This window comes from Tinamus guttatus, unplaced genomic scaffold (assembly GCF_059628265.1).
Source record: "Tinamus guttatus ecotype Peru unplaced genomic scaffold, ASM5962826v1 Tinamus_guttatus_pri_ptg000473l, whole genome shotgun sequence".
Classification (NCBI taxonomy): domain Eukaryota; kingdom Metazoa; phylum Chordata; class Aves; order Tinamiformes; family Tinamidae; genus Tinamus; species Tinamus guttatus.
Window position 1 is genome coordinate 307,649 of NW_028289007.1, and position 24,490 is coordinate 332,138.

Below are 24,490 nucleotides of genomic sequence, written 5' to 3' on the forward strand. Positions count from 1 at the left end.
ACACGAAGCAGACTTCTGTCATTCCTTAATAATCATTCTGCATTTTTTCCTGCAGAAGTGGTGTAACTGGTGAAAGCCCCATTTGTAGAGGAGGCAGAGAAGCTGTTTGCCTCCCTTCCCGCTCCTAGCCTTGGCTGTGAGAGCGAGTGAGGACAGGGATGTGGCCAGGGCTGCCGAGTGGACACCCACACCGGCTGCCCAGGTACCTGTGGGTGGTCGCTGGCAGCACTAACAGATCGGAGCAGCCACTTGGGCTTGCAGTCCTTCCTGTGATTCAGAAAGCCTTTCTGCACACTTTCTGGGCTGCTGTCAAAAGAGCTTTCAGGATTTGTTGCAATGAGTGTTTATTTTGTTACTAACCTGTAGTGCTATTGGTTGAACCTTTATAGGTGCTTTTGTCACCCACTGGCAGTTCACATGCATACCATGGGTTATCCTTAGCGCAGCAGGGAGAAGTAAAATGTTAACAGTCATACATTTCATCTAGTACTTAAAAGCCTCAAAGGCACGCTCAGAAATGGCATCTTCGATTAGGACTTCACTAAAAGCATTTGCTGATTTCTAGTGGTGTGAACAGAAGCCATTGCAGCCAGTGTGGTCTTCCTAATATTGCAGATTTTAAAGCCAAAAAGGGACAGCTCCAAATCTCATTTAATTTAAATACCTTGGCAAACAGCATGCTGTTTTATTAATTGAAGGGCTGGGGGAGAGAAGGCTCTCAAAAAACAAATTCTGAAAACTAGTAGTAGTCAGTTCCTAGTCTCAGAGTGTTGATGGTTTAAAACGTTTTTTTTTTGTTGTTGTTTTGTTTTGCCTTTTTTTGTGCATCATATATTGTGACTTAAGAGGCTGCCAAAGGAACATTGAAGCAGGGATGGATTGTATTGTTTATTCATTACTCACAATAAGTCTACTTGCCCAAGTAAAAATGTTGGAAAAATGACATTTGCATTCCGGATGATAAGAGAAGCCAAGCCTATTCCTAGCACGGAGGAATTCTTTTGAAGAAATTATGTAAATGTTTGACAAAAGTCAGGAAAACTTCTGATGAGCTTCAACCCAAATGCCATTTAAAAGTCAAAACACATCTGCATTTGATATATTTTAATAATATTTTCTGTTTGTGAATATGCACACCTTGACATGGCTGGCTGGCTCATTCTTTTTTGCTTTTTCCCCTCTCTTTCCTCTAAACAGTACGAAGACTTCTGACAGGTTGTTTTCACGAGCTTAGAGTCAGTGAATAGTGTTGACTTTTAAAAATGTGATACAGCTTCATGAGCAATCACAGTACATGGATATTGTCAGTTAAATGCACAATTGTACATAGTGGGAATTGAAAGGGGTGACAGGGGCATGTTGCCAGAGCCTCCATAGCAGAAAACATTGTCTTTAGTTCATGAGTCAGTCAACTCACAGTTAAACAAAGCTGTTTTTTCCCCTAAATGTTCATATGTAGGAAAGTACTGTAATTAGCTTTATTTCTAGAAAGAAAATTGTATCAGAGAGAACAGCAATTGCAGGCACATTTCATTTGGAACACTGTATCATAACTTAATTACTTTAGTACTGTAACTTGGATATCTCTTTATCTCTGTTATGTGTTATACAATATCAGAAGTTCTTCAGAGTGAATCAGACACTCACTTTACCAGCTTGGCAACGCTGTAATCTGCATCAGGATTAAGTCACAAGTTCCCAAGCTAATGCTGTCTGAAAGTGATGTGCACGTAGTGCTTATAAATCATAGTAGGAAAAGCTAGCATTATTCTTTACAGTATGTTCTTTCTGAAGGCTGAAAGGATTACTAAAGGAAGCAATCCCCCAAACAAACCAATGGTTTCATGACAGTATTTAAAAAGGAGGGATAAAAAAGTGCATTTTGGGCTGTCTGCGTTTGAACTTGTAAAACTGTTGTAATCTGTCTGGTGAAGTAAAGACTGAAATCATCTCAGAATTAGAGCTTGTGCTTTTTATTGGTTTTTTACTTTTTCATAGCTGGAAGGGCACAATGTCTTCTCCAATCTGAGCTCCAGTGAATATGAGCAAGTCCTCGAGATCATCCGGAAAGCCATCATTGCCACAGACCTTGCCCTGTATTTTGGAAACAGAAAACAGCTTGAAGAGCTGCATCAGACAGGAGCGTTAAACCTTAAGAACCAAGCACATAGGTAAAGCAATAATCTACTATTAGTTCTTCAGGCTATTTGTCCTAGAAAGTAAAAAACAAAGCCTCAAAACTTATTTTTTGCAGAAGAATTCCAATTAAACTAATGATATCTTCTATGTACATAGTAATTGTGTTACATATAGACTTTCCAAGACTAGCTATGTGTAAAATGCCAAGTATATAGTAGTAATAAACAGTGTTTTATATTTGCATATATAGTAGTAATAAACAGTGTTTTATATTTGCACACCGTTGTCTTCAGATTTCGTTTGCCTGTTTCCCTGGAAGTGCATCTAGGCAGAAAAGTTAGATGATGAGGGAAAAAATGCAGTAATTCTTTTTCAATATTTTTATTCTATATTTTTATTATTCCCTGAACATGCTTTTTTGAAATATTAATAGTGGAAGTCATTTCATGTCATCTACAGAAGTAGTCATTTTCTAATTTCTTTATCACAAGATCAAATTCTAATTGTTTGAAAACAACAATACTTTTTGTGATACAAGCACAAGAGTTATAAGTTACTCCCAAGACATCATTTTTTCCTTGAAATCAGTACTTGTCTGGAGTACTGTCAGAGATATGTCTCCTAACAATATTCATTAGAGCGCTTGTGCAGTTCTACCATACTCCTCTCCTCTCCTCTCCTCTTGACTGGAAAGTGGATCCTGTCTTTGCCATAGTGCACATAGAAATCAGAGAGGTAGGGAAGTATTGAATCATGAATCTGATTTCTCCAAAGGGTACTTTGGTACTAGGATCTTCTTTACTTTTCTGAGGAGTTTTACCAGGTTCTGGTGTTGAATAAATTATCACAGTACTGTGCAAAGGGTTGTTACTAGAAGCTTATTTCATGGTAGGAAGTCAGTTCTATACTGATTTATTAGAATTGAATGAGCCTTAAAATCTTAAAGAGACAAAATTACAGTAGAAAAAGTGGGGAAAAAAGTGGGAAAAGAAAGTGGAGGAAAAAATAGCAGTTACTTGTAAATGAAGTTCTTTAATATAGACTCAAAACTGGATTTTGCTGGTTTTGGTGTACATATATTCATCTCTTTAAACAGAGGAACGGAATGCAGCAACAGGATATTCCAGCCACCTTGTTGATTTGAGCTTTATTTTTAGGAAATCAAGGAGGGGTACAGAAGCATTTTAACAGGTGTTCTTGTATACCTTCCTATGATTGTAATTGTGTAAAGGCTGGTTGATGAGCTCCAGTTTCAGATAATACAGTAATACAGCAAATAATAGGGTGATTTAAGTGATGCCTTACTAATAAATCTTAAACAGATAGGAAAGGAAAAAGTAAGGTAGGAGATCTTCTATAACATTTCCACTTTACAGCTGATTGTCCTGAGGAAGGGCAAATAAAAACTTGAGAATATGATAATTAATTTTTTACCAACTTAAAATGTAATACTATTTTATTTTAGGGATCGAGTTATTGGTCTGATGATGACTGCTTGTGATTTGTGTTCTGTAACAAAGTTGTGGCCAGTTACCAGGCTGACAGCCAACGATATATATGCTGAGTTCTGGGCCGAGGTAGGTGCATTTGTTCTATTTACTGTTTTCTTTGCAAGTTGGAAGTATCCGGGAAGAGGAAAAACACTGATAGAACAATTTGCAAAAGTGCCTTATTATGTTTGTTTTGAAGACTTCATTGGTGCATGCTCAATTGCTTTGAAGTTTGTCAAAGAGTCAAGTTGGCTTCTTGATTTGCAGGCAGTGTTTTTTCTGCATGCTAAAGAGAGTTTTAGAAAGTATGTCCTCATGTATGGTGACCAAGCGATAGAATATATAAGAATCTGTAGGATTTTTTTTTTTTTGAGTCAGTAACAGTAATTTTGTGAAAGAGCTATTTGTATTCTAGAAATGCAAACCGTGAAAGCAGCTTCCAGGCAGCTGCCTTAAAACACATACTTCTGAAGCTGCAGTACGAGTTGAAGAAATGCTAAAGCAAATATGATGAATATTAAAATTGTTCAGATCCCAGGTTTTGAGTCTTTTTTGTAAACCAGCTCGGCAACTGGATCCTAAAGAGAGATAGTTGATCTTTAAATGTACTGAGAGTTATTACACAGATAAGTTATCCAAACATGGCATTGAGCTGTGTGTGTGATCATATTCAGAAGTAAAGGTGCAATCTCTTATATATCCTGTGCTGAGGAATAAGTGCACTATTTGTACAGTTTGGAAGATGACAGGAAGACTGTGGATATAGGAATAAATTCCTGTTGCAAAGAGTTGAATTCTGCATTTTCATAACATATGTAGTATTTTGAGAACTGGTATTGCATATATGTGTGTGTAAGTTGTGGTTCTCTCCTTTTTATGAACCTTGTGGAAGCCTGCACAATTCAGTGGACTGACTTCTGACTTACATAGGTGTAAAATTGAAATGAGGCCTGCAGAATTGATGTAGCATGCATATAACATGCGTATTTGTCCTACCTGTTACATGTTTTTTAGGAAAGTCAAAATGTGCATGGCTTGCGTGGTTTGTTTATGCTTGTTGCATTTAAATGTTCCTGTATGCTTAATTATGAACAGCTCAGAAAACAATAAAATGTTTGAAAAATTCAAACTTTATAAACCCAAATATATAGTTCAGTCATTGTTTTAAAAAATGTCAGCACTGAAAAGTGAGTGATTTTACAAATAATGTGAAGGAGGTACAATATTAACATGCCTCAGTGATTACATACTCATTTTTTTGCAAAAAGAATTTGTTTGTTTTTAACTGCCAGTCCTGTGAACTCAGTGTATAAGGAAGGATCAAGTTGATTTTTTTTTCTCTAATTTCAGCAACAGTAAAGATAGAATTACAGGTGGTATTAAGTGCCCAAATCTTAAATTGTTTTGTAATTCAAGGATGAGATAATGATGGTAATTCTTATAAAACATTAATACTTAATGTAGCAAATTTACATGAGAAATTATTGTCTGAAATCGAAATCTGTAATCAGTATTTTACTGAATCTCTTTTAAGAAAAGGTAATCTGACAGATGTCCATAGCTGGATTTGTTGTAGTGCCGTCAAGATAGCTGGCAAATCTAACCATAAATGTGAGTGCTTCTCTAAAACAGAAAACTGGGCAGTAATAGAGAAAATCCTAGTTGGGGAAAAAAGATAAACTCTAGAAAAAGATTAATTTGATGAGATTGAATATGTGTATACAGTTCTAAATAAAGGGGGAAAAAGCTGCAGAGGAAGTTTTTGAATGCAGCACTTTGTTATACATCACACTGGCTCTTTTTCTTCATTGGTTGAAGCCTAGTATTTCCAACAAAGTTCTGCCTCTTGATATCACTTCATCATGAAGCTTTCCCACAGTGCTACAAATTGAGCAAAATAGTACACTTACTGATGGACTATATAGGATTACAGGTTTATATATAATTTGTCAGTCGTGATGTAACTAGGTAGTTGTTGGAAACCCTTTATGTGGTATTTTTTGAAGAGTTTTATAAGCCACTCCATTTCTGTACCTGCACTCCAGGTACAGTGATCCAAACTTCTTGGTTTAGAATTCCAACTTTCACTTGCTTTTATATAATGGTCATCAGCTGTGGGAATAAAGACAATATATATTTTTTACAGCACACCTAGTCTAGTAATGCTTCACAGCATGCTGGCACATACCTTTAAAGGTAAAGTGACAAACGTAATTCTGACCTTTGTTCAGTTTTGCATAATTGATCAGAGCCTGGACAGCTTCCTTGATGCTTCCAGTGTTTCCAGACATTTCATGCTATAGTAACTAGTGAGTTTAAAATTATGTGAATTAAATATTCATTATTTAATGAATGTTGAGAGTCTGATCACTGAGGCTGTGACTGATCACTGAGACTGACTGCAGACAGTCTTATTCAATAAACAGCACTACTTTAGTCTAATGGGAGAATAAATTAAAGTTTACTTACAGGAGGCACATGAAATTGTTTACAGTTCATTAATAGCAATCCACTCAATTTCTGTCCTGGAAGTTCTTAACAGATTTCTTCTTAACAGCTAGTAAAGGAGACCTTTCTTCTTGCTTCTTTGAAAATAAAAAGCATGGCAAGCTAAACAGTGCATATGCAGTGATTCTAACCTTGCTAACTATTTCATGAGGCAAATAAGCGACATGAGAAACCAACGCAAACAAACATGAATTCTGACATGACTTTGTGATTGCATCTCTTGTTGGTTAACCACAGCAGGACCATAGAAATAGGGGATGTCGAGGCCAAATGTGCAGGAAGGAATCAGCTTCAGGAAGCCTTCATCTTTTCTGAGCTCAAGGTAGTTTTGAAGCTGACAAATAGAAAGACAATCATTAACTACACAACTCACAGCAGAATTAATTTATTATATTGCAGACTTAAGGTGCCAAAATGCTTCTTTGGAAGAGAGCATTGGCACTTGGAATTTCACTTGATATAAACTCATAAGAAAGATGTGATAAATTTGTGTTCTGGAGGCACCTTCACTGACTGTAAAGGAAACCTGGAAAACTGGCTTAGACAACTGTGTCTCCCTCCTTTTTCTCAGGGTGATGAAATGAAGAAAACAGGTATTCAACCTATTCCTATGATGGACAGAGACAAGAAGGATGAAGTCCCTCAGGGTCAGGTATGAACTCTCTTTGTAAAATGATATGTGTTTTATAATGTTAATAAAATGTGCATATAAAACTTTTTTATATATTACATATATTGTTGACTGTTGCATTTGATGTTAGGATATGTGTGTGCCCTGCTGAATTCTTTTCTCAGCCTGCAAATCACAGCCAATCTTTTTAAGTATCAGGAGAAAAGCTCTTTTTAAAAGACGTTGCAGCAACTACTGCTGCCTTGAAATACTGTATGACATAGCTCTGCTCCCTGTAACAGAATAAGACTGTGATTCTGTGAAGACTGGCTTTAACATGATAAAGTATTTCCAGTATGAGAATATCGTGTAGTTTCAATAAGAAGAATGAATCTCGTTAGACTTGATGCTGATAATATGCTAGTGCTTTTATGTTCTCGTAATTTCCAGTAGAACCATTTATATCTTATTACTATTCTTTACTATTACTTACTCTCTTCCTCTGAAACAAATAATCCTGTGCAGTGGTGACAGGCTTTTAGCGTAGTTTTTTGTTCTTTTATTTTTGTATGGTAAATGTTTGGATATGTAAAGCCATAAGATGTGTAAGAGAGAACTGCCTATTGAGCATTATTGTGGAATATATATGTTTTGGAAAAGTTTTAAGGCATAGCTAAAATAATGTTAGTCAAGTACTGTGCAAAAATGCAAGAAAAGCCATCTCAGCGCTGTAGCTGCATAGAGAACCTCGCCCATCAGTCCTCTGAATTGTGATTGACAGATTTTTTTGCAGGTCTCATGAAGGAGGTCTGCCAGGAATAATATTTAGAGTATCCTAATATAAGTGCAATGAAAGTTACCTATTTCATTCCTCAAACTTGTATCTCTAGCCAAAATCAGTCATGCAATTTTGAGAAGTGGCATTAACACTTTTTCTACTTAGTAAGTGACTACTTCCACTCCTAAATAAGTGTTCTGTTTTGTCCTGATTGCAAACTGAACTGCAGGTTTTCTTTTGCACAATGGTGCAGCAACATATGCAGCAATCAGTGCTGTTTTCTGCTTTTCCTAGGAAAGAATGGTGTTTCGTAACTGTAAATTCAAGAAGAAAAAGGTCTTCAAATTAACTTTTTTGATTTAAAAAACCCTAATTAACTCTTCTTCTCACTATCAGGACAAAAAGTAAATTCAAATTGCCCATTGTCTACTTATTTACTACATACATACCTACATATCTATATATGTGTGTGTGTGTGTGTGTAAGACATTTTTGCTTTCAGTGCCCTTGAAACATAAAATGGCAAAAGCATTTCAGTCACTCTTAAATGAAAGAAATGGGAACAAAGTACCAAAAATCTTTATAGATTAAACAATTGGTTTGAAGGAGACTATAGAAATGTTTATGTTCTAGAACACCTTAGCCATAGTATGCTATATCACATTTTTAGCATAAAATTAATCTCTCTTACAAGGAATTATCAATACATTTATTGGATTTATACATCTAGTACGAACCTAACAAGAGAAGAAACTCTTTTTTTTTTCTGCCATTGTCTGAATTTTTCCACAAGTTGTTTTAGTTACCTTTGAACATCTTCAAAAGTACGCAGTCGGCATCTTGGCATTTGTGAAAGAATTGTTAATGGGGTGAAAGCACAGATGTAAGAAATAGACCTTCTCTCCTCTAAACCCTACTGAGCACTGCTGGAATTGCTCTTCTCATCAGGTGGTTCTTCACTTTGTTCTGTGTTCTGTGCTTCTAAATAGTGTTTCAGTAAAATATTAAGAGAAGTAGGAGGGGAAAAAGACAATTTTAGGAGTCTAGTTTTAGAAGTGGTATCTCACAACAGTGTTACAGCAAAATGTGAGATTTAGAGCATGTGTAGTTCTGTGAAAGTAACTTTTCTGTGGATATGGAAGAATTCAATGAAGTATTATCATGGATTTCCTTGGGCTCAAACAAAAAGTATTTTGGGGCTTGCAATCCTCTCTTTCTATGTGGATTTTAATTGCAGCATTAATACTTTATTTAGCAGTGGTACTTGGGAAATGAGGAAATATATATATAAATATAATGTCTGGGGAAAAAGAAAACAGCCTGCCTCTGTGATAATCTTTGTTAATAGTGTGTGCTTAGCTCTTCCTCTTGCCTGGTAGTTGGACCGGTTTGGCTCTGTAGTGACTGGCAGCCTCGGCAGTGCAACATTTAAGTCTCTGAATTTGGTAATGATGCCATTAGTTTCTTTTCTGCCTCTCCTTGGAGAAGTTGAGCAGTTTGCAATTGCCCTGTGAGAGGAGGGAGTGCTCCAAGAGAGTTTCCTGCCTTAGCCTCCATTGGGGCCACAAAGGCCTCTCCCCTTCACAGGCTAAAAACTTTGGAACTTATGAAGAAAATCCAAGCGCCAGAATTAGGCGGTGACCTGAAAGACCATTTGCTAAACAAGTCAAGCCAGTCTGAGCGATGAAGGAGAGAGGAGAAACACATGCTGTCATGTTCACTCACAGCTTCTTTCAGGAATAGTTTTCTGGTTGAAAATGAAAAGGTTTCTCATGGGCAGCGAGGACTTCAATGATCTAAGTAATTTCTTGTTTAAAATGTTACTGTCTGAAAAGTAAAGATCCTCTTTCAAAACTAATTAGTTCTAGGATGCACAATTGAAAAGACAGTAGCAATTTCTTTCAGAAATCCTAGTTATTTTTTCTAATGCTTCTTAGAATATATGTATAATGCCTCTTCTGCAGTGACTTCAATTTATTCCTTGCATCTGAGTGGGCTCTAAGCTGTATACTTGGGTGTACAGTACTTTCTGTCTGGCCTCAGCAATATAAAACTTAATCTGGAATCATTTATCTAGCTAATCTAAGCATTTTACAAAAGGCATGTGTGTAAGTTTATTTTTGTTCAAAAATGCAAACTACTTTAAAAGGTAGTTTTTTAATTTGCTTAGTTTTATTCAAATCCATTGAGCTTTTTTTTTTCTGATAGCTTGATACTCATTTTAACTTAAAAGTTTTCAGGATCTGAAGGAACACAATTTATTAAAAAATTCTTGAAAATATTGAGGTTCCAAAAAGAAGGATATTTGGAATATGAATTTAGTCTTGTCAAAATATTTTTGTGTTTTGCTAAACATCACACTTCTAGACTGAACAGGAAAGTCTACAGTGGGACTGTACCTAGCATCCCCCTTGTAATTTATGATAGATATGCAGCACTGTGCTGTTTTACTGTGAAATAAAATAGCCCGTTTAACAAACAACACATAGGATGAAAATTAAACTCTGTGCAAAAGAGGGTTGTTGGTTGGTTGGTTTTCTTATAGGCAAACATCTCTCCTGATTGTCTCATGTCCCTCTATAATTCCTATAGTTGCATCCTGCTTACTTTAGCTCAGATTGTTGGCTTCGCGGGTCAGAAACTTTATCTTATTTTTTTTGATGTACAAAATCTTTTCATAGCAGTGTGGAAACAGTATTAAAGAGGTGAGAGCAAGAGTTATTCTCCGTTTTCCGAATAAGTTCAGATGTTGAAAAAAAAGACTTTCATCAAAGCCTTTGATCAACACAATTTCAATAAGATAATAAAACTCTGTCTGAAGAAATGGACCGTGGGCTTACGTGTCCAATGGAAATGGACTTATCTGACTATCATGAGAGTTTAGCATAAACAAGCAGTGTATTACAGGTCTGAATTTAAGCTGTCATCCTTGCTTATATTTAAGTGACATTTTTTTTAAATTCCTTCCTGTGACATGACAGTTTAGCTGTTAATGTGGTAGCCATCATAGAAACCTTGGGCTAGGTTAATCAGTCCTGTTCCATCATGAGAGGGACACTTCAGCTTGTAATTGGCAGAGACTTCGCCGTTTGTGGTTCGTTTGAATGTATTCAAATATTAAGATGATGTGCAGAAGTACAAAATACTAACATAAATAGTAATCAAATAAATAATCAACTAGCTTTTATCTAGTAAGCTGTAAGCTGTCAGCACTGCACTTTGGCTTTAGTTAACTGCCTTGTCTCACTGCTGTTTTTCACAGATCGGATTCTACAATGCTGTAGCCATTCCATGTTACACCACGCTTGCACAGATCTTTCCCCCAACTGGGCCACTGCTTCGAGCATGCAGGTGAGTAAATGTGTGGGGTTTTGCCTAGCGTGTAGCTCAGTTAAGGAAATAAGAAACCCCTTAGAAGTCTATCTGGAACTATAGACCTTTAATTTTAGAATTTGCATGCAGACAGACACATCCCATTGTTAATCTATCCAGAAAGGCCAAAGGTGATAACTACTGTCTGGGACTACCCTACATAGCTTGAGAGACACAGCTAATGTGTTCGATGCCAAAAGCATTCGGAGAGAAACAGGTTCAATTATTATGTATTCCTGTGTTGACTGGTTCCATGCAATTTCCCTCTGTATCCTTTTTACCTCAATCTTAGCTGTGAGAACAGCCAAAAAACAAGAATTCTCACAAAAAAAACCCAAAAATTCTCACAGTTAAGTTTGGCTAGAAAACAAGAATTCCATTTCATTAAAAAAAATGCTGTGGTTTTGGCATGTAGTTTTATTTCATGCCAGAAAATTCATATTAAAATGTAGAGAAAGAAAGAGAGCCTCAATCTATGTGCCTAATAATGAGGCACATAAGAGTAGTATCACTGCAATATGTGACAGGGAAATGAAATTTTGTCCTTTGAAATCCCTAAGAAGGTAGCTTGAGATCTTCTGCAGGAGAGAAGTGAGTCACCTTAACCAATTGGGTGCTTCTACCTGGGAATGATGCTGAATCTCTTTGTAGTTAGCTCTGACCAATAGTTACATCCTGCAGGTTAGCAGTGCTGTCAAGCAAAACGTCTACTGAAACCAGTCAGCTTCATTAAAAAGATTCAGGTTAATCAGTATTCTATTTCTAAGGAAAAACAGTTGGTTGGTAAATGCTAGCAATCTTCAGTCATATCTAGGGAGTGATTAAGAGAGCTGTTTACCCATGTTCTTACCAACACAGCTCTCTCTCTCTCCCTTTTTACTTTTTTTCTTTTCTTTTTTTCCACCTCCTGTCTGTTTTGGCCTTAAATAGTTCTGTCTTGCATTGTGGTTTTTCTTTATCCTGTATGGCAGCTCCATATACTCTGTTCCTTTCCTGACCTTTTGGGATAAAAGAACTGTGTGAAATAGCAGAAGGATGCCCACTGTACACAAACACTGCAAAGTTTTGAATTTTGCTTAGTTTCTGGACAATGCTAGGATGTAAACTAGTTCTCACATATAACAACTCACAGTTTGTCCCTCCAGCCTAATCTCTCTTTTTCTTCCTGCCTAAACAAGAAAACACTGTGTCCCTCTCAGATAATTTTTTTTTTAATTCTAAGAAATCCAGTGTGTCCTTGTCCTCTGCTCTTCTGCATATTGAGGTGAGGCCATCAATCGCTGGATCGTTGTCCAGCCCTACTTTAGTTCCACCAGGTGGTCTTCTCTTGCTTGATCTTTTTTTTTTTTATGCATTTGAGGAAATGTCACTTGAATATCTTAAAACAAGTCTGGGTATATAGCTATAGGAGATACAATAGATAAGAGGTATGGGTTCAATGCGTAGTTAGTGTGGTAAAGTTCCCAAGGCCTGTCTTTTCTTCCAGGCAGTCAGGCTCAATGATCCTTGTAGCAATATCTTGTGTTCTGAGAAATTCTGAAAATAACAACGTCCAGTAAGCAATAAGCAATAATTTGTTATCCTAAACTGAATAATGTGGAAGTATTCCTAAGTACCTATTTCAATGGTTCCAGCAGTTACAGTGTAGCGTTAAGCTCTTCTCTAGTTTCAAAATGCTGCACAATATTATCATAATGATAACAAATCCAAATCCTGTTTTGGAATTCAGAGTTACAGTCCTGGGTAGGAATGTGTACTCCCTGAGCCATGCTGACCTAATACATACTTGTTGATAGTTTGATTATAGATAATTGGATAATGTGTACTCTGACAAATAAAGAAAATTTGCTTGCAGTGCCAAATCTGAGAACACGAAGTGAACGATAGAACTGCTTATAAACCTTTTGATCTTTACAAGGCCATGAGTCATCCAACTGCTTAACAAGGAGGTAGTCTGAGGTCTTGAAAGTGCTCCAACTGCCATATTTGTAATCCTTGCTTGAAGGCATGCTGCTAAATGGTCTTCAGATGTAGTGATGGCTGAAAGCAAAATTCTGGTTAATTGGTCCATATAACTGGAACACTGCTTGTGTATTGCCTAACCACATTTTCATTCAGAAGTAGTTTCATGCTAAATATATAAAACAGCCTCATCTGTAATACCAAGCATTAGAAGGACATCATTAGTGTTTCCAGTTACTTGTATCTATTTAAGCTAATGAATTCTACCAAACTGCTATAAATATGAGACAATATTGAATCTTTTGTATTAAATATTTGTACACATCTGGGTGTCCCTTCACTCCTAAAATCAGCTTCTTTATGATTTTAAAATAAAACTGTCTTGCAGAGTCTATATGATAAATGATGTACGTCAGTGAAGTTCTGTTACTAGGACAATCATATAAGGGGTCTAAAAATGGTTTTGCACTTCCTTTGGAAGTGTTTCCATAAGCCTGCCTGTATCTTTGGTGAGTTGAGCACTGTTTTTCCCTTAATGGGGACTGAGGCTCAGAGAGCTTCAGCTGGATGCTTAAGGCTACACAACATGTTTTTCAAGACCAGGGTTCTAGAAGACCTGTGTCTTTTGATTTCTAGTCACATACCCAAATGAGGCTCATTTTCAAAAGGATCTTGTAAACCTGCTCCGCACTCAACTAAGGAGATGGAAAGTTGGTTTATAGGATACTAAGAACCCACGTACATATGTGCTCTTCATGGAAGGTGCATTATAATTCTGATGAGCATCTTTTCAAAAGAGCAGGTTTCTCTGCAAAGGGTGGGATGTCTGAGTGGAGAGAAAAAAAAAAAGGCAGTGAGGCTCCTAGTAAAGATTATATATATTTTTTTCTGTTCTCTGAATTATGTTTATTGTTTGAAATTGCAGATATTATACTTCTGAAAGCTGCTTTGGTGTAACCTGAACTGGGCACAGTTCTGTGTGGTCACAGCCTTAGCTACATCTCCCTACCTTGCTCTTGTGTATTCCCTACATTTAGATTGCAGTGATCAGAATTGGTGCATATGTGTGTGGATGGATGTTTAAGATATCCCTAAGTCTGAAGAGCTTCCTGATAAAACTATGCCCTCATGTAAGGTCCTCTGATTTGCAGTTTCATAGTTTAACAGCTCTGCATTGAAATTACCTTTTGCAGATCTGCCTGAAACTGTCTGCTAGAGCAAGTTGAGAAGTGTTGAAAGTTGTGTTCAGATTTGGAGATACTGACTTAGAAGTTCCAAGAGCACAGATCTAACTTCCTATCCCTAATTATCAAAATATCTGTGTTTTGTACTGTTTGGGTTATTCCACAGTGTTTCAAATAGTTGAGCTACATGAGTTTTTTGGAGGGGTAAAGGGTAATCTGTGTGATGAGAGACATTCAACCTCATGCCTGTTTGATATTGCCTCAGCTACTGACTGGACTGATTTTGATATCAGCCCTACAACAGTAGTCCTCATTCTTGGAACACAGTGTTAAGCTGCCACGTCCTTGAGTTGTTTGGAACGCAGACACCAGCTGCAAATAATAGCAACAGAAGCAGCCAGGGCAGCATGTCAGCATCCAGGTTTTTATTCTGAGAATCCCTGGGTATTTATTCCAGACACTTAGGAGCCAGGGCTTTATTGGAAGCTCAAAGGCAAATGAGTCGTATCATTTGTACTTTAAAGAAAAGGTAAAGAGTATTGGTCACTGATATTCATTAAGTAAGGTAGTAATTTATTCTACATTCTAAAGCACTCTACAAAGTACATATTTTCTTATTGCGATAATTTTTCAATATATTACATATTTTTTGTAGACCAAAACTATCATCCACCTGTGTAATTGTGACTGGAATAAGTTGTGTAGGTGTTTTGGAGCCTATGAATTAAGAAGGCATACCAAAGTGGCAGATCTATCCTGGGAGTAAGAGAAAGGATTTTTTTTTTTTGTTGGTGTTGTGCACATCAAATATTAAACAATTTACCATGTATTTTCAGGTTTCTGAATTCTTGGTGAAATGGTTACAATTTAACAGTATTTTGGCTGCAATTCTCCTTGTTATTTTCCCAGTTTCTGGGAAGTGACCTAGGAATAGTAACAGTTTCTAATCCTCAGTGCCTGGTTGTATGAGCTGAGACTCAGTGCCATATTAGCTCTGACCATATTAACAGGACTCCGGTTGGCCTGGAGCACTGGCAGAAAAAAATTCCATCTGCCTTCAACAAATGATGTAGATGTTCCCCTAGAGGGCACCAGCTTCCTTTAGTAGACTCCATCAAATCCTTCCTTCCCCCATCCCTAGAAATAACAACATTTTCTCTTCTTACATGTTGCTTGTGCTTCCAGCTTATTTATTTGCTGTGTTTTATCAACTGTTTCAGCAAAGCTGTGATACATAAATCAGGAGAGCTCTGCCACATAAATTCAGATGTAATACGACACATAGCATGTCAGGCCATAGTCATTTTACCACCCTGTTTGTTTTAAGACACCAAAGAATTATTTTAGTGGCCACTAGGTATTTGATTGTATGAAATTTAAACTGTTGAGCTTGCTCACTTTCTCTCTGTGTTTGAAAGCTGAATGCTAGATTTGGGCCATATGTTGTTGTATGTCCACAACTATATATCAACAACATAAATCTCCAAGTCACTGGAGTGATATGACTATGCAGCAAGTATGATTATGGGTCTGTATTCCCATCAGATCATTATAGTGCTATCAGCTCAATGTTTTATGGCTTATGAACCAAAATTTGGATTTAAGTGTTGGTCATCCTGGAAGACTGGAAATTTTTTTATCTTCAGGAAAGGGTAGTTTTTTGTTGTAGTAGATTTATCATGAGATCACCACATTAGTATCGGAACACTGATGTTGGCATGCAGCTTTTTATATAGTATCAGCCAGCTCGTGTGCAGAAGTCTGAGAAGGCTTTATGCATTTCTGTGGTTTCCAATGAAGGAGATTTCCTGCAAAATTACTGGTGATTTTGGAAAGGGCCAAATAATCCAGTTGTAAAATGCTTGCAGTTCTATGTGAGGAAGGCAGCTCCTGTCTAGACTGCGCTTTCATATTCTCTGCAGACATGGCTCTTGAGTCATGGTATGGTTTTCTGTGCAACCATGAGGGCTACAAACATTTCTAATGGAAGCAGGTTCTAGACTCCTGCTCCAGCAGTGGCTTGTTCGAGGCACATACGCCATAGATGTATATATAGCAAGCATGTGCGTGAGCCAACAAGAATTACAAAAGGCGACAGCTGCAAAGTAAAAGATTCAATAATACAGTGATGATAAAAGCCTGATTACATACCAGTGTTCATTTGCAGCATAAAGGTACATCTTCAGCAGTCTAGTACAGCTGACAATGCTATTAGAAGAAATCCCAGTCAATTTAGGAATAGTGCCTTAACTCTTGGCCTCTTTTTGCATTCACAGGGACAATCTCAACCAATGGGAGAAAGTGACAAGAGGAGAGGAGGCTTCTATATGGATTCCCTCGCAGTCCCTTGCTCCTGGGACCTCCGATTCCCTTCCCGTGAAGATTGATGACTGAACAGCAGCAAGAGATTGCTTTAACCCTACAAGCATCCCTTCCTTGTTTTGGGGGTTGTTTCTTTTTGTTCCGTTTTGTTTTTATTTGAAGAAGGAAAACGAAGAGCTACCAGTGCGAACTAGGACGCAGACCCGCCCAGGAAGGTGGCGCCCTCGGGGTTACCTCAGCTCATGACTCTGGCAGCCAATCTCCTCCCCTACCCCAGTGACACGGCACGGACACAGGGAGAGCGACAGCCGGGCGCTTTGGGATCAGCTAGTGAGAGACAGCTTCCAGCCTGGGAATATAAAAGACTGGCCTTCTCTCATGGCCTACAATGCTGAGGCCTTAATTTCAAACTGATGGGGGAAACAATCTTAGGGGGTACTTCTAAATTGTATCTTTCTAGTAAGGGTTTCAATGGTACTTTTATTATACTGTACTGTGGCTGGCTTTAACACCAGGGTCACTTGGGAGTTCTTGACTATAAATAGAACAATATACCCATTGCTATTGTGAATGTTTGTGTGATCTACTTGTAATCAGTTTGAGCTCTAGCAGAATCCCCGAAACTGTACTTCTTGTTTAGGTTACAGTGACTTCTCTTGCTGTAAACTAAAGGAAAACCAACGTTCAGGTTAAAGTTCTTCATTAAGCACCATGATACAACTTGTCACTTGCAAGGTAAATGTTGCAAGAGCTAGTGATAAGGTTTTGTTCATCAGAGAGATTTAGAAGCCCAGACAACTCCTCCCTTTAAACACTGGAAGTGCTGGATATTTATCTCCAGCAAGGAGAGATATAGGAATAGTTTCAGGCTGGAGTTTTTATATCTGAAGTGACAGAAGTATCAATCTAAAATATGAATGTGACAGCAAAGATTTTCCTGCCTAACTCACTGATAAGTAAAGTCATCGTGTTTATTTCTACCTGCTGAGTTGTATTTTAAAAGGTATTAAGAGACATACCTAAAGTATGTTATCTGCTGGGGACAGGAGCCATGTTAGAAAAGTCAGGTCTAATAAGGAGGACTGTGGAACCATCACAATAAATCAGAAATGTTTTTGTGCTGACTAGCTTTTGTGTTGCACAGTAACACTGCATGCCTTCTACTACTTCTCCCCTTAAAGAACTTCTCCTTTCTCCCTATTTTTTTCCCCTCGTTGAGAAAAATATTCAGGCTCAGAACTGCCTTTTTCAGTGAAAAAATAACTTAAAAAAAAAGTACTCTGAAATACTGTGTTTACAGTTCTGTGCTGACTTAAGCATCAGTCTTACAGACTTATGTGCAGAATTTAAGACCTTACATTTAATGCCACTCTTTAGACTTTAGTGCAATTGTACAGAATATGTTTCAACAACACTTAATTTGCCTTCATCTTTCTCTTGAAAATAGTGGGGAAAAAAACATCCCAATCTGCACAGTAGTTGAAAACACAATGTATTTGAATAACTTTTCACATACAGCCTATACTGCATTATGTGCTTTTTCACAGGTAGTAGTCTTGTAGTGGTTCCATGATAACATGGCCATTTGTGTAACTGCAAGTAATAATAGTAGTGACTTAAAAGACAGAATGCAGGTTCTCTTTTTCCATGTCGTGTCTGTTGAGCTGTATTGCTCTTGTAAGCCCACCATCTTACAGTTTCATTTAAATGACTTGGACTCTTGAGTTTTGCCTTTTGTTATGGTCGAGCACATACAATATCTGTTTGTACATATGTACAGTATGTGATATATAATCACATAATGTATAAATGCACCTAAGCCTTTGCAATACATGAGTACCCCAGAAGTTGAGAGTTCAATATTAAGTTACCTTATTTGTGTCATACAGGTTACCCAACAGCAGCCCCACAATTCTTTTCAATTTGCGTTGCTGCTTCTGAGTGCAGAAATTCATTGTTAGCCATAATCAGCTATTTTGGGATAAAATATATATATACATATATATATATATATATGGAAACAGGAAACAGTTATGCCATAGTAAATAGAACAGCATCACTTATTATGTCCTCTTCTTTACTCCTGAGCAGCTCCAATTTAGTTAAATCATTCAGGTGAAACTTTTTAAATGCTAAGGCACGAATCCGTAGAGTCCTCATGCATTTGGAAAACATCCAAATCTATGGTGACTACAAAAATATTCTTTGGAATTCAGCTACCCCAAAAACTCAGCTGAAAAATTTTCATTCCTGACTTTAAGTATAATTGCTCTTACTCTCCATCATCCTGGAATGCTGATCTTACCAGGGTTGCAAAAATATTCCTTCTTACACTGTGTCTGTATTATGGAAAGTTTTTAATTAATCTTGTGGTCGCTTACAATTTTGATGTCTGTAAGTACTCATACAGAACACACTTCCCTCACATATATTGAATTGTCAATTAGTTGTTCTGTTAATGTCTGAAGGTCTTGTTCCTAACACAAATTTATCCTGACCACTCAAATCATATAGCTGCTATAGTCTGGTGTCCATTGGAAGTAAATACTTCAGTTCCAATGGTTGAGTTTGGTTAATTTGTCTTGCATATAAAAGGAGGAAAATTACAACAAAAAGTTACTACCTTTTAATTGCAGGCTAAACCAACAAAAATAGCCGTCACAGCCTATGCTTTCTAAGTAAATTCAGTCTGGCTTATCACTTACGCAGTGCAGATTCAGAGATGTAAATTTTTCGGTAGAAACAAACTCAAATGAGCACTTCCAGTCAAACCCACCAAACATGGAAATTTTGAAGCTGTGTTTGAATTTCATGACTCAAGACATGTTGAGATTTAATTGTCCAAAATTCTGGACTTGTACTCATAAGCAGAGCAGAAGGACATCTGGCTTATCAAGTTAAACTGCCAAAAGTGATTCCTCCTTGTATTTTTGTGCTGCTAAAATTGATGATGCATGGAATGGATAAGAATGCATAAAAAACAAAAACAACTAATGGACCTATTTTTCCTAGAATAGCTAGACTTTATACTCCCAGAACAACAACATTTTTATTGAAATTCCAATTGCTTTTCCTTTCCATGCCAGTAAAGAAAAAAGCCATTTGAGGCCATATCTGAGAGTTTCTAATGTATTGTGAAACAATAGCTGAAAGAGAGGTTTTAAGTGAGAAAAATAGGTGACACAGATTCTGAGATGTTGCATATTTTATAGCAGTGCTGACAGAAACTGCATTGTTTAAATTAAGCTATGAATTCTTTAAGGCAGTACAACTTTCAGCTATAATGATTCCACTCATGGCAGTAGTACTTGTATAATTAATTCTTTCATTAGAGAAATGCGATTTTTTTAGTTTTTCTTCTTAGTGGTGGGAGTATATGCTAAAATATATTTACATTGGAGGGGATGTGCAGCATGAATTTTTTTTTTATGGGGCACAGACTTCCTTCATGTGTTTAAACGTAGAACAGTGTGATCAATTTGCTGTGACTGCATTTAGACCACTTAGTGTGAAAATTATAGAGATAGCACGTAGCACTATTCATGTTAAAGAAAAAAAATGCAGAGGTTGTTAGATGCTCAGAATAATTTTGACCCACTTGAAATAATGCATTTGCCTCAAACACTGTGATATATTAACAGTTCTGTGAAGTGGTACAACTCTTGTTCATCTACACACAGGAAGTGACTTTCTGCACACTAGTACAATGAAGCTCATGTTTAAAGCTTAGATTATATATCCCGATCTAGCAAAGGCACATCACAACTATTCTATTCTGCTTTCTGACCAAAAACTGTGCTCGATTGTAATACGGGTGTATACTCTATGAAAAAAAAACAAAAAACAAAAATAACAGATTGCTTTCTAGAGTAGATCAAACTGATTTGTAGAGTAGATTCATATATATTCAAACTTCAGGTTGGGCTGTTATGTGAAGAAAGAACTTCAAGGTAACAACATTCAACTTTACTACATTTAGTGAGCTGAAGAAATTGTTTTATATATATATATATTTACATATATATATATATGATACATATAAACTATCTTTGTAAAAAAACAAATATGCAAGTGCAATAATTTAAAGAGGTCTTAACTTTGCATTTATAAATTATAAATACTGTACATGGTGTGTAATTTTTTTCATGTATTCATTTGCAGTCTTTGTATTTAAAAAACAAACCTAAACCTTTACTATTACGTTTGTACAATAGAATGGTAAGCATTTATTATGAAATAGTTAAGTTGTAAATAAATTCACAAACCAAACAGCCAGTACATATGCATATATGGGTGTCCTATTGTGAAACCTGTTTTTGCTTTTACTGCTGGCTTTAGCACAGCAAGACTATTTCTGTGGATATGTAATTATACATATAAATATATGTATGATACATAAATATATTTAGAAATGTTCATAATTTTAATGGATATATATACATATACTTTGGTGTGAATATTACTGAATACAGAGTTTTTTTAATATTATTTTTCATGTTTATTTTTGCTGTTATTGGGCGTGGAAGTGAGGGATGGGAAGTTGCTGTGTATGTGTGTGTGCGTGCGTATGTGTTTGTATACCACAAGTAACCACGGGGGAATGGAATCAAAATGTAACGGAGTCCTTGAAAAAGGTGGTGCCTGTTTTTTCTCTGTAATTGGCGTTTACCACTTATGGTGCATTTTCCCAACATAAATTCTTTTTGTCTGTCTGTCTGTCTTTCTGTCTGTCTTCCTGTAACGATATTTCACCTATAGCACCTTCACTTGTCACAAGTTCTGGAAAGTTCCGCTTCCCCTTTTGCTCTTCTCCTGCCAGAAATCTTACCTTGTTAGTGGCAAATACTTTCACACAGATCTCTGCTTTGCCACTGCAAAGCTGGCATGAAGCTAGTGCAGGATCAGTTAGTTTGTTATCTTCTGGGAATTACTGAGCAACATAGGCAGATGCTACATGAATAATCTTGCATTTGATTTTTTTTTTTTTCCTCCATAGAGATACAGGGCTGTGACAATTATCAATACCCTGAAAATACAAGCTAGGTTAGAGAACTGTAAAAGAAACTTTGAAACAACAAATTAGCAAGTAGTTATAAAATAGGTAAATTAGCAAGTATTTGTAAAATGGGAAGAAGGAAAATATATATATATATATATATATATGTTTTTCTTTATCTAGCACATAGGTTTGTTCCAAAGATCTCTTGCATCCTGCATACTCAGTAAACAGATTATTTGCTCTTTGTAGCCCTCAAGGTGTCCTTGGTGTCCTTACAGCCCTGAATGATTGGCCACTCTCAGCTGAGGCTGGGGAGCAGGGCCTGCACCCTGCCTAGGGCTGGTCAGTCCCCTGGTGATCCCGGCTCCTCCTCATGCCGGGACCTTGGAGCATCACTAGCAGCTTGGCCAGGAGGACGCTTCCAGGGCAACCCTCGAGCAGTGAGATGTAATGCACTGGGCAGGAATTACTCATTTTGGTTAAAACCTCCCAGATGCTTTTGACAGAGGAGAATACAAGAGGGATGTCTCTAAGGATGCTTTTAATTTGATCTTTTTCACTTGTTCATGCATTGTTGGTAAGGAACTGTAGTCTGAAGTTAATTAATTAGTAAATAATTAATTACTCTGTGGTCAGGCTTCTTAAATTGACAGCAGTAACCTACATGTCTTCACATATTTTCTGCTTGTCATGCAGCCATATTTCTTGTAGCAGAGCATGATGTTTTGCCATTGGTAGTTACTGTTCCATCAGCATGTTTTTCCTCAGTGTTTTTATCCCTTTGTTGCTGAAGAAAAAAATCACTAGGGACTTAAAAAACAGCTCCAGAACAGCTCCTGTAGGTATTTGAAAATACAAATTTCAACGCATTTTAACTGAAGTTCACTGAAATTTAGGAAAAATGAGAATATTTCTGCTGTTTTCCATGAACTTTGAATTGGGCTCCATTGTAGGGCTTTGTAAGATGCTGTGCTTGTTTTACTTGATTGTCATCACCTTGTGACTGCAATGGATTTCATCTGTTCAGCCAGCATTGGGAATTACTTTGCTGTGCTTACTTTGCTGAAGGCAATTACCAGAACCAATTTCCTTTTCTGGTTTCCTCCTCTTCCATTTAGTCCCTCTTCCTCAGATTAGGGATAAAGTTTTTTTCAATATGTTTCAGTTTATACAGTTCTCAGAAGAGCTACCTGTATTAAAAGATGAAGATCCTTGTCTCCAGGTCAAGAAGAAATCACAGATCTGTGTTTGAGAAGCTGCTTGGCATGTGCACAAGATCTGTTGGGTAGAAAGCCTCTCTAGAGACTTGAGGGAAATTTTGAGACTCAGGAGCACGAATATAATCAAATGATGTATTTGAAAAGAATGAATTATACCAGGTAAATTTTTTCTTTCATGTTTTCTGGTTTGTAAGATTGCTAGAAGGGCTAAATAGTTTTCACTGTGTGGTTTTGTTAATATTCAACTGACCTTAATTATTTTTTCCTTTTTTACAGCAAACCCTGTGAGAATTATGTTTGTAGAGATGCTTCTGTTTTTTGTGCTGTTTGTAATAGCAACATCAGTTGTTAATAAATGCTATTTTAAAAGGATATAGAAATGGAAAATAAGTCTTGTGAAAATCCACACTGTTGAGACCAAAATGTTAAATGTTCAGATGCACCTAGAAGAGTGAGGGTCTGTTAGAAGCTTGTTACCATTGGTGTTGGTAGTGGTGAATGTGGTTGCACTGTTGAATACAGGCAGTCTAGAAACTAGGTTGACCAGTTGGTCATAATGAACATGAAGAGAAACCTGAGTATGTTGTGTTTGCTTTCTCAGTAGTGAAGTCCAAGTTGTTTTCTGATGCTGACTTGTGCAGAGAATTCTTGTCTATTCTTGTGTATTTTAAACCTCACAACAAACTACTACCTGGCTGAAAAAAAGGGGTAGTTTCCCATGTGACTGGCCAAGGAAAGACACTAGTGGCATATTATGCATGAAAGATAAGTGACATGAAAATGTACAGAAAACTTGCAGCGAAGACTGTAGTACATCTAGAAATATGGTGGATGTCAATTAAAATGCTATTTGTGGATTGAAGGAACTGAGCTGAATTCTGTCTCGTAACAGATTTCTGTTATGCTCTCAAGCAACTTGTCCAACAGTGAATGGCTTGGTTTTTCCTTGCATTATTTTGGACACTTAAGCTTTTTTTTTTTTTTTTCCCCCTCCACTTCTATGCATGTTTGTAAATATCCATCTTTATCCAGGCTTCAAAATATGTGTAGGTGCAAACGTCTGATTGCCTTATAAAGCAGATGTTGTTTCCTTCCTTCCTGGGTGAGGATAAAAATGACGTGGGTGTGATGCCTTCAGCTAAGCTGCAGATAACCAGTGCTCCCTTTTTACCCTCGTGCAAGTACCGTCCTTTCCTGTGTTTTCTAGACATAAAATGAGGCTTTAGAGATTTTGGTGCATACTTTCAAGCTGACATAAGTCGTTTCACATTTAATGAAAACTTTTAGGCTATTGCAATGGCATGTCAACTGTAACATTTCAAACTCCATTAATTAAACACAGTGATTTTTCTTTTCAGCTGATACTGACTTCCATGTAAAGGCCAATGACAAATGGTTTTGAATAGTGCCTCCATGGTGTCTATTCAACAGCTACTTGTTTGGTGCTGTTCCAGGCCCTTTGGGAATGGTGTGATTAATTCACTTGTTCCCTTTCCCTGTCTATTTTGGGGCTCAGTTGCCATCCTGGGATTCAGATCTACCTTCTGTGCCATTCCCTGGTTTTCACTGTGAGCTACCAAATATTTAAGACATGATACATAGCAGCTTCATGGAAAGAAAGTCAATATATCGCACAAGGTTCCTAAATAGCCACAGAGCCACAGTAAATGATGATACCACAGGCATGGTAGAACCCAAATTTACAAGTGACAAGCACTTTTTCTTTCATGTGATGTGTTCTTAGAATGTGTGTAAAATAGCACAAAGAAAAACAGAATATATTCCTTTTAAAAGTTGTCTTTCATAACCTTTGTCCTGCATATTACAGGGGGAAGAAGAGGTCTTAAATCCCTCCTCTGCCCACAGCAGAGCACCACGGTTAGAGTTATCCTTGCTTTCCCTAGAA

The 24,490-nt window shown here is 37.0% G+C and overlaps 1 protein-coding gene across 1 annotated transcript in view; it reads left to right on the forward strand.

The window, feature by feature from the left end:
• PDE10A (phosphodiesterase 10A) overlaps positions 1-17,490 on the forward strand; it is a 171,949-nt gene extending 154,459 nt beyond the window's left edge. Inside the window, exons 18-22 of the mRNA XM_088532990.1 lie at positions 1,999-2,171; positions 3,605-3,716; positions 6,709-6,789; positions 10,788-10,876; positions 16,320-17,490. Coding sequence (XP_088389116.1) covers positions 1,999-2,171; positions 3,605-3,716; positions 6,709-6,789; positions 10,788-10,876; positions 16,320-16,437 — 573 coding nt within the window. The 3' untranslated portion in view covers positions 16,438-17,490. The remainder of the gene's footprint in view (positions 1-1,998; positions 2,172-3,604; positions 3,717-6,708; positions 6,790-10,787; positions 10,877-16,319) is intronic.
• Positions 17,491-24,490: the final 7,000 nt, after the last annotated feature.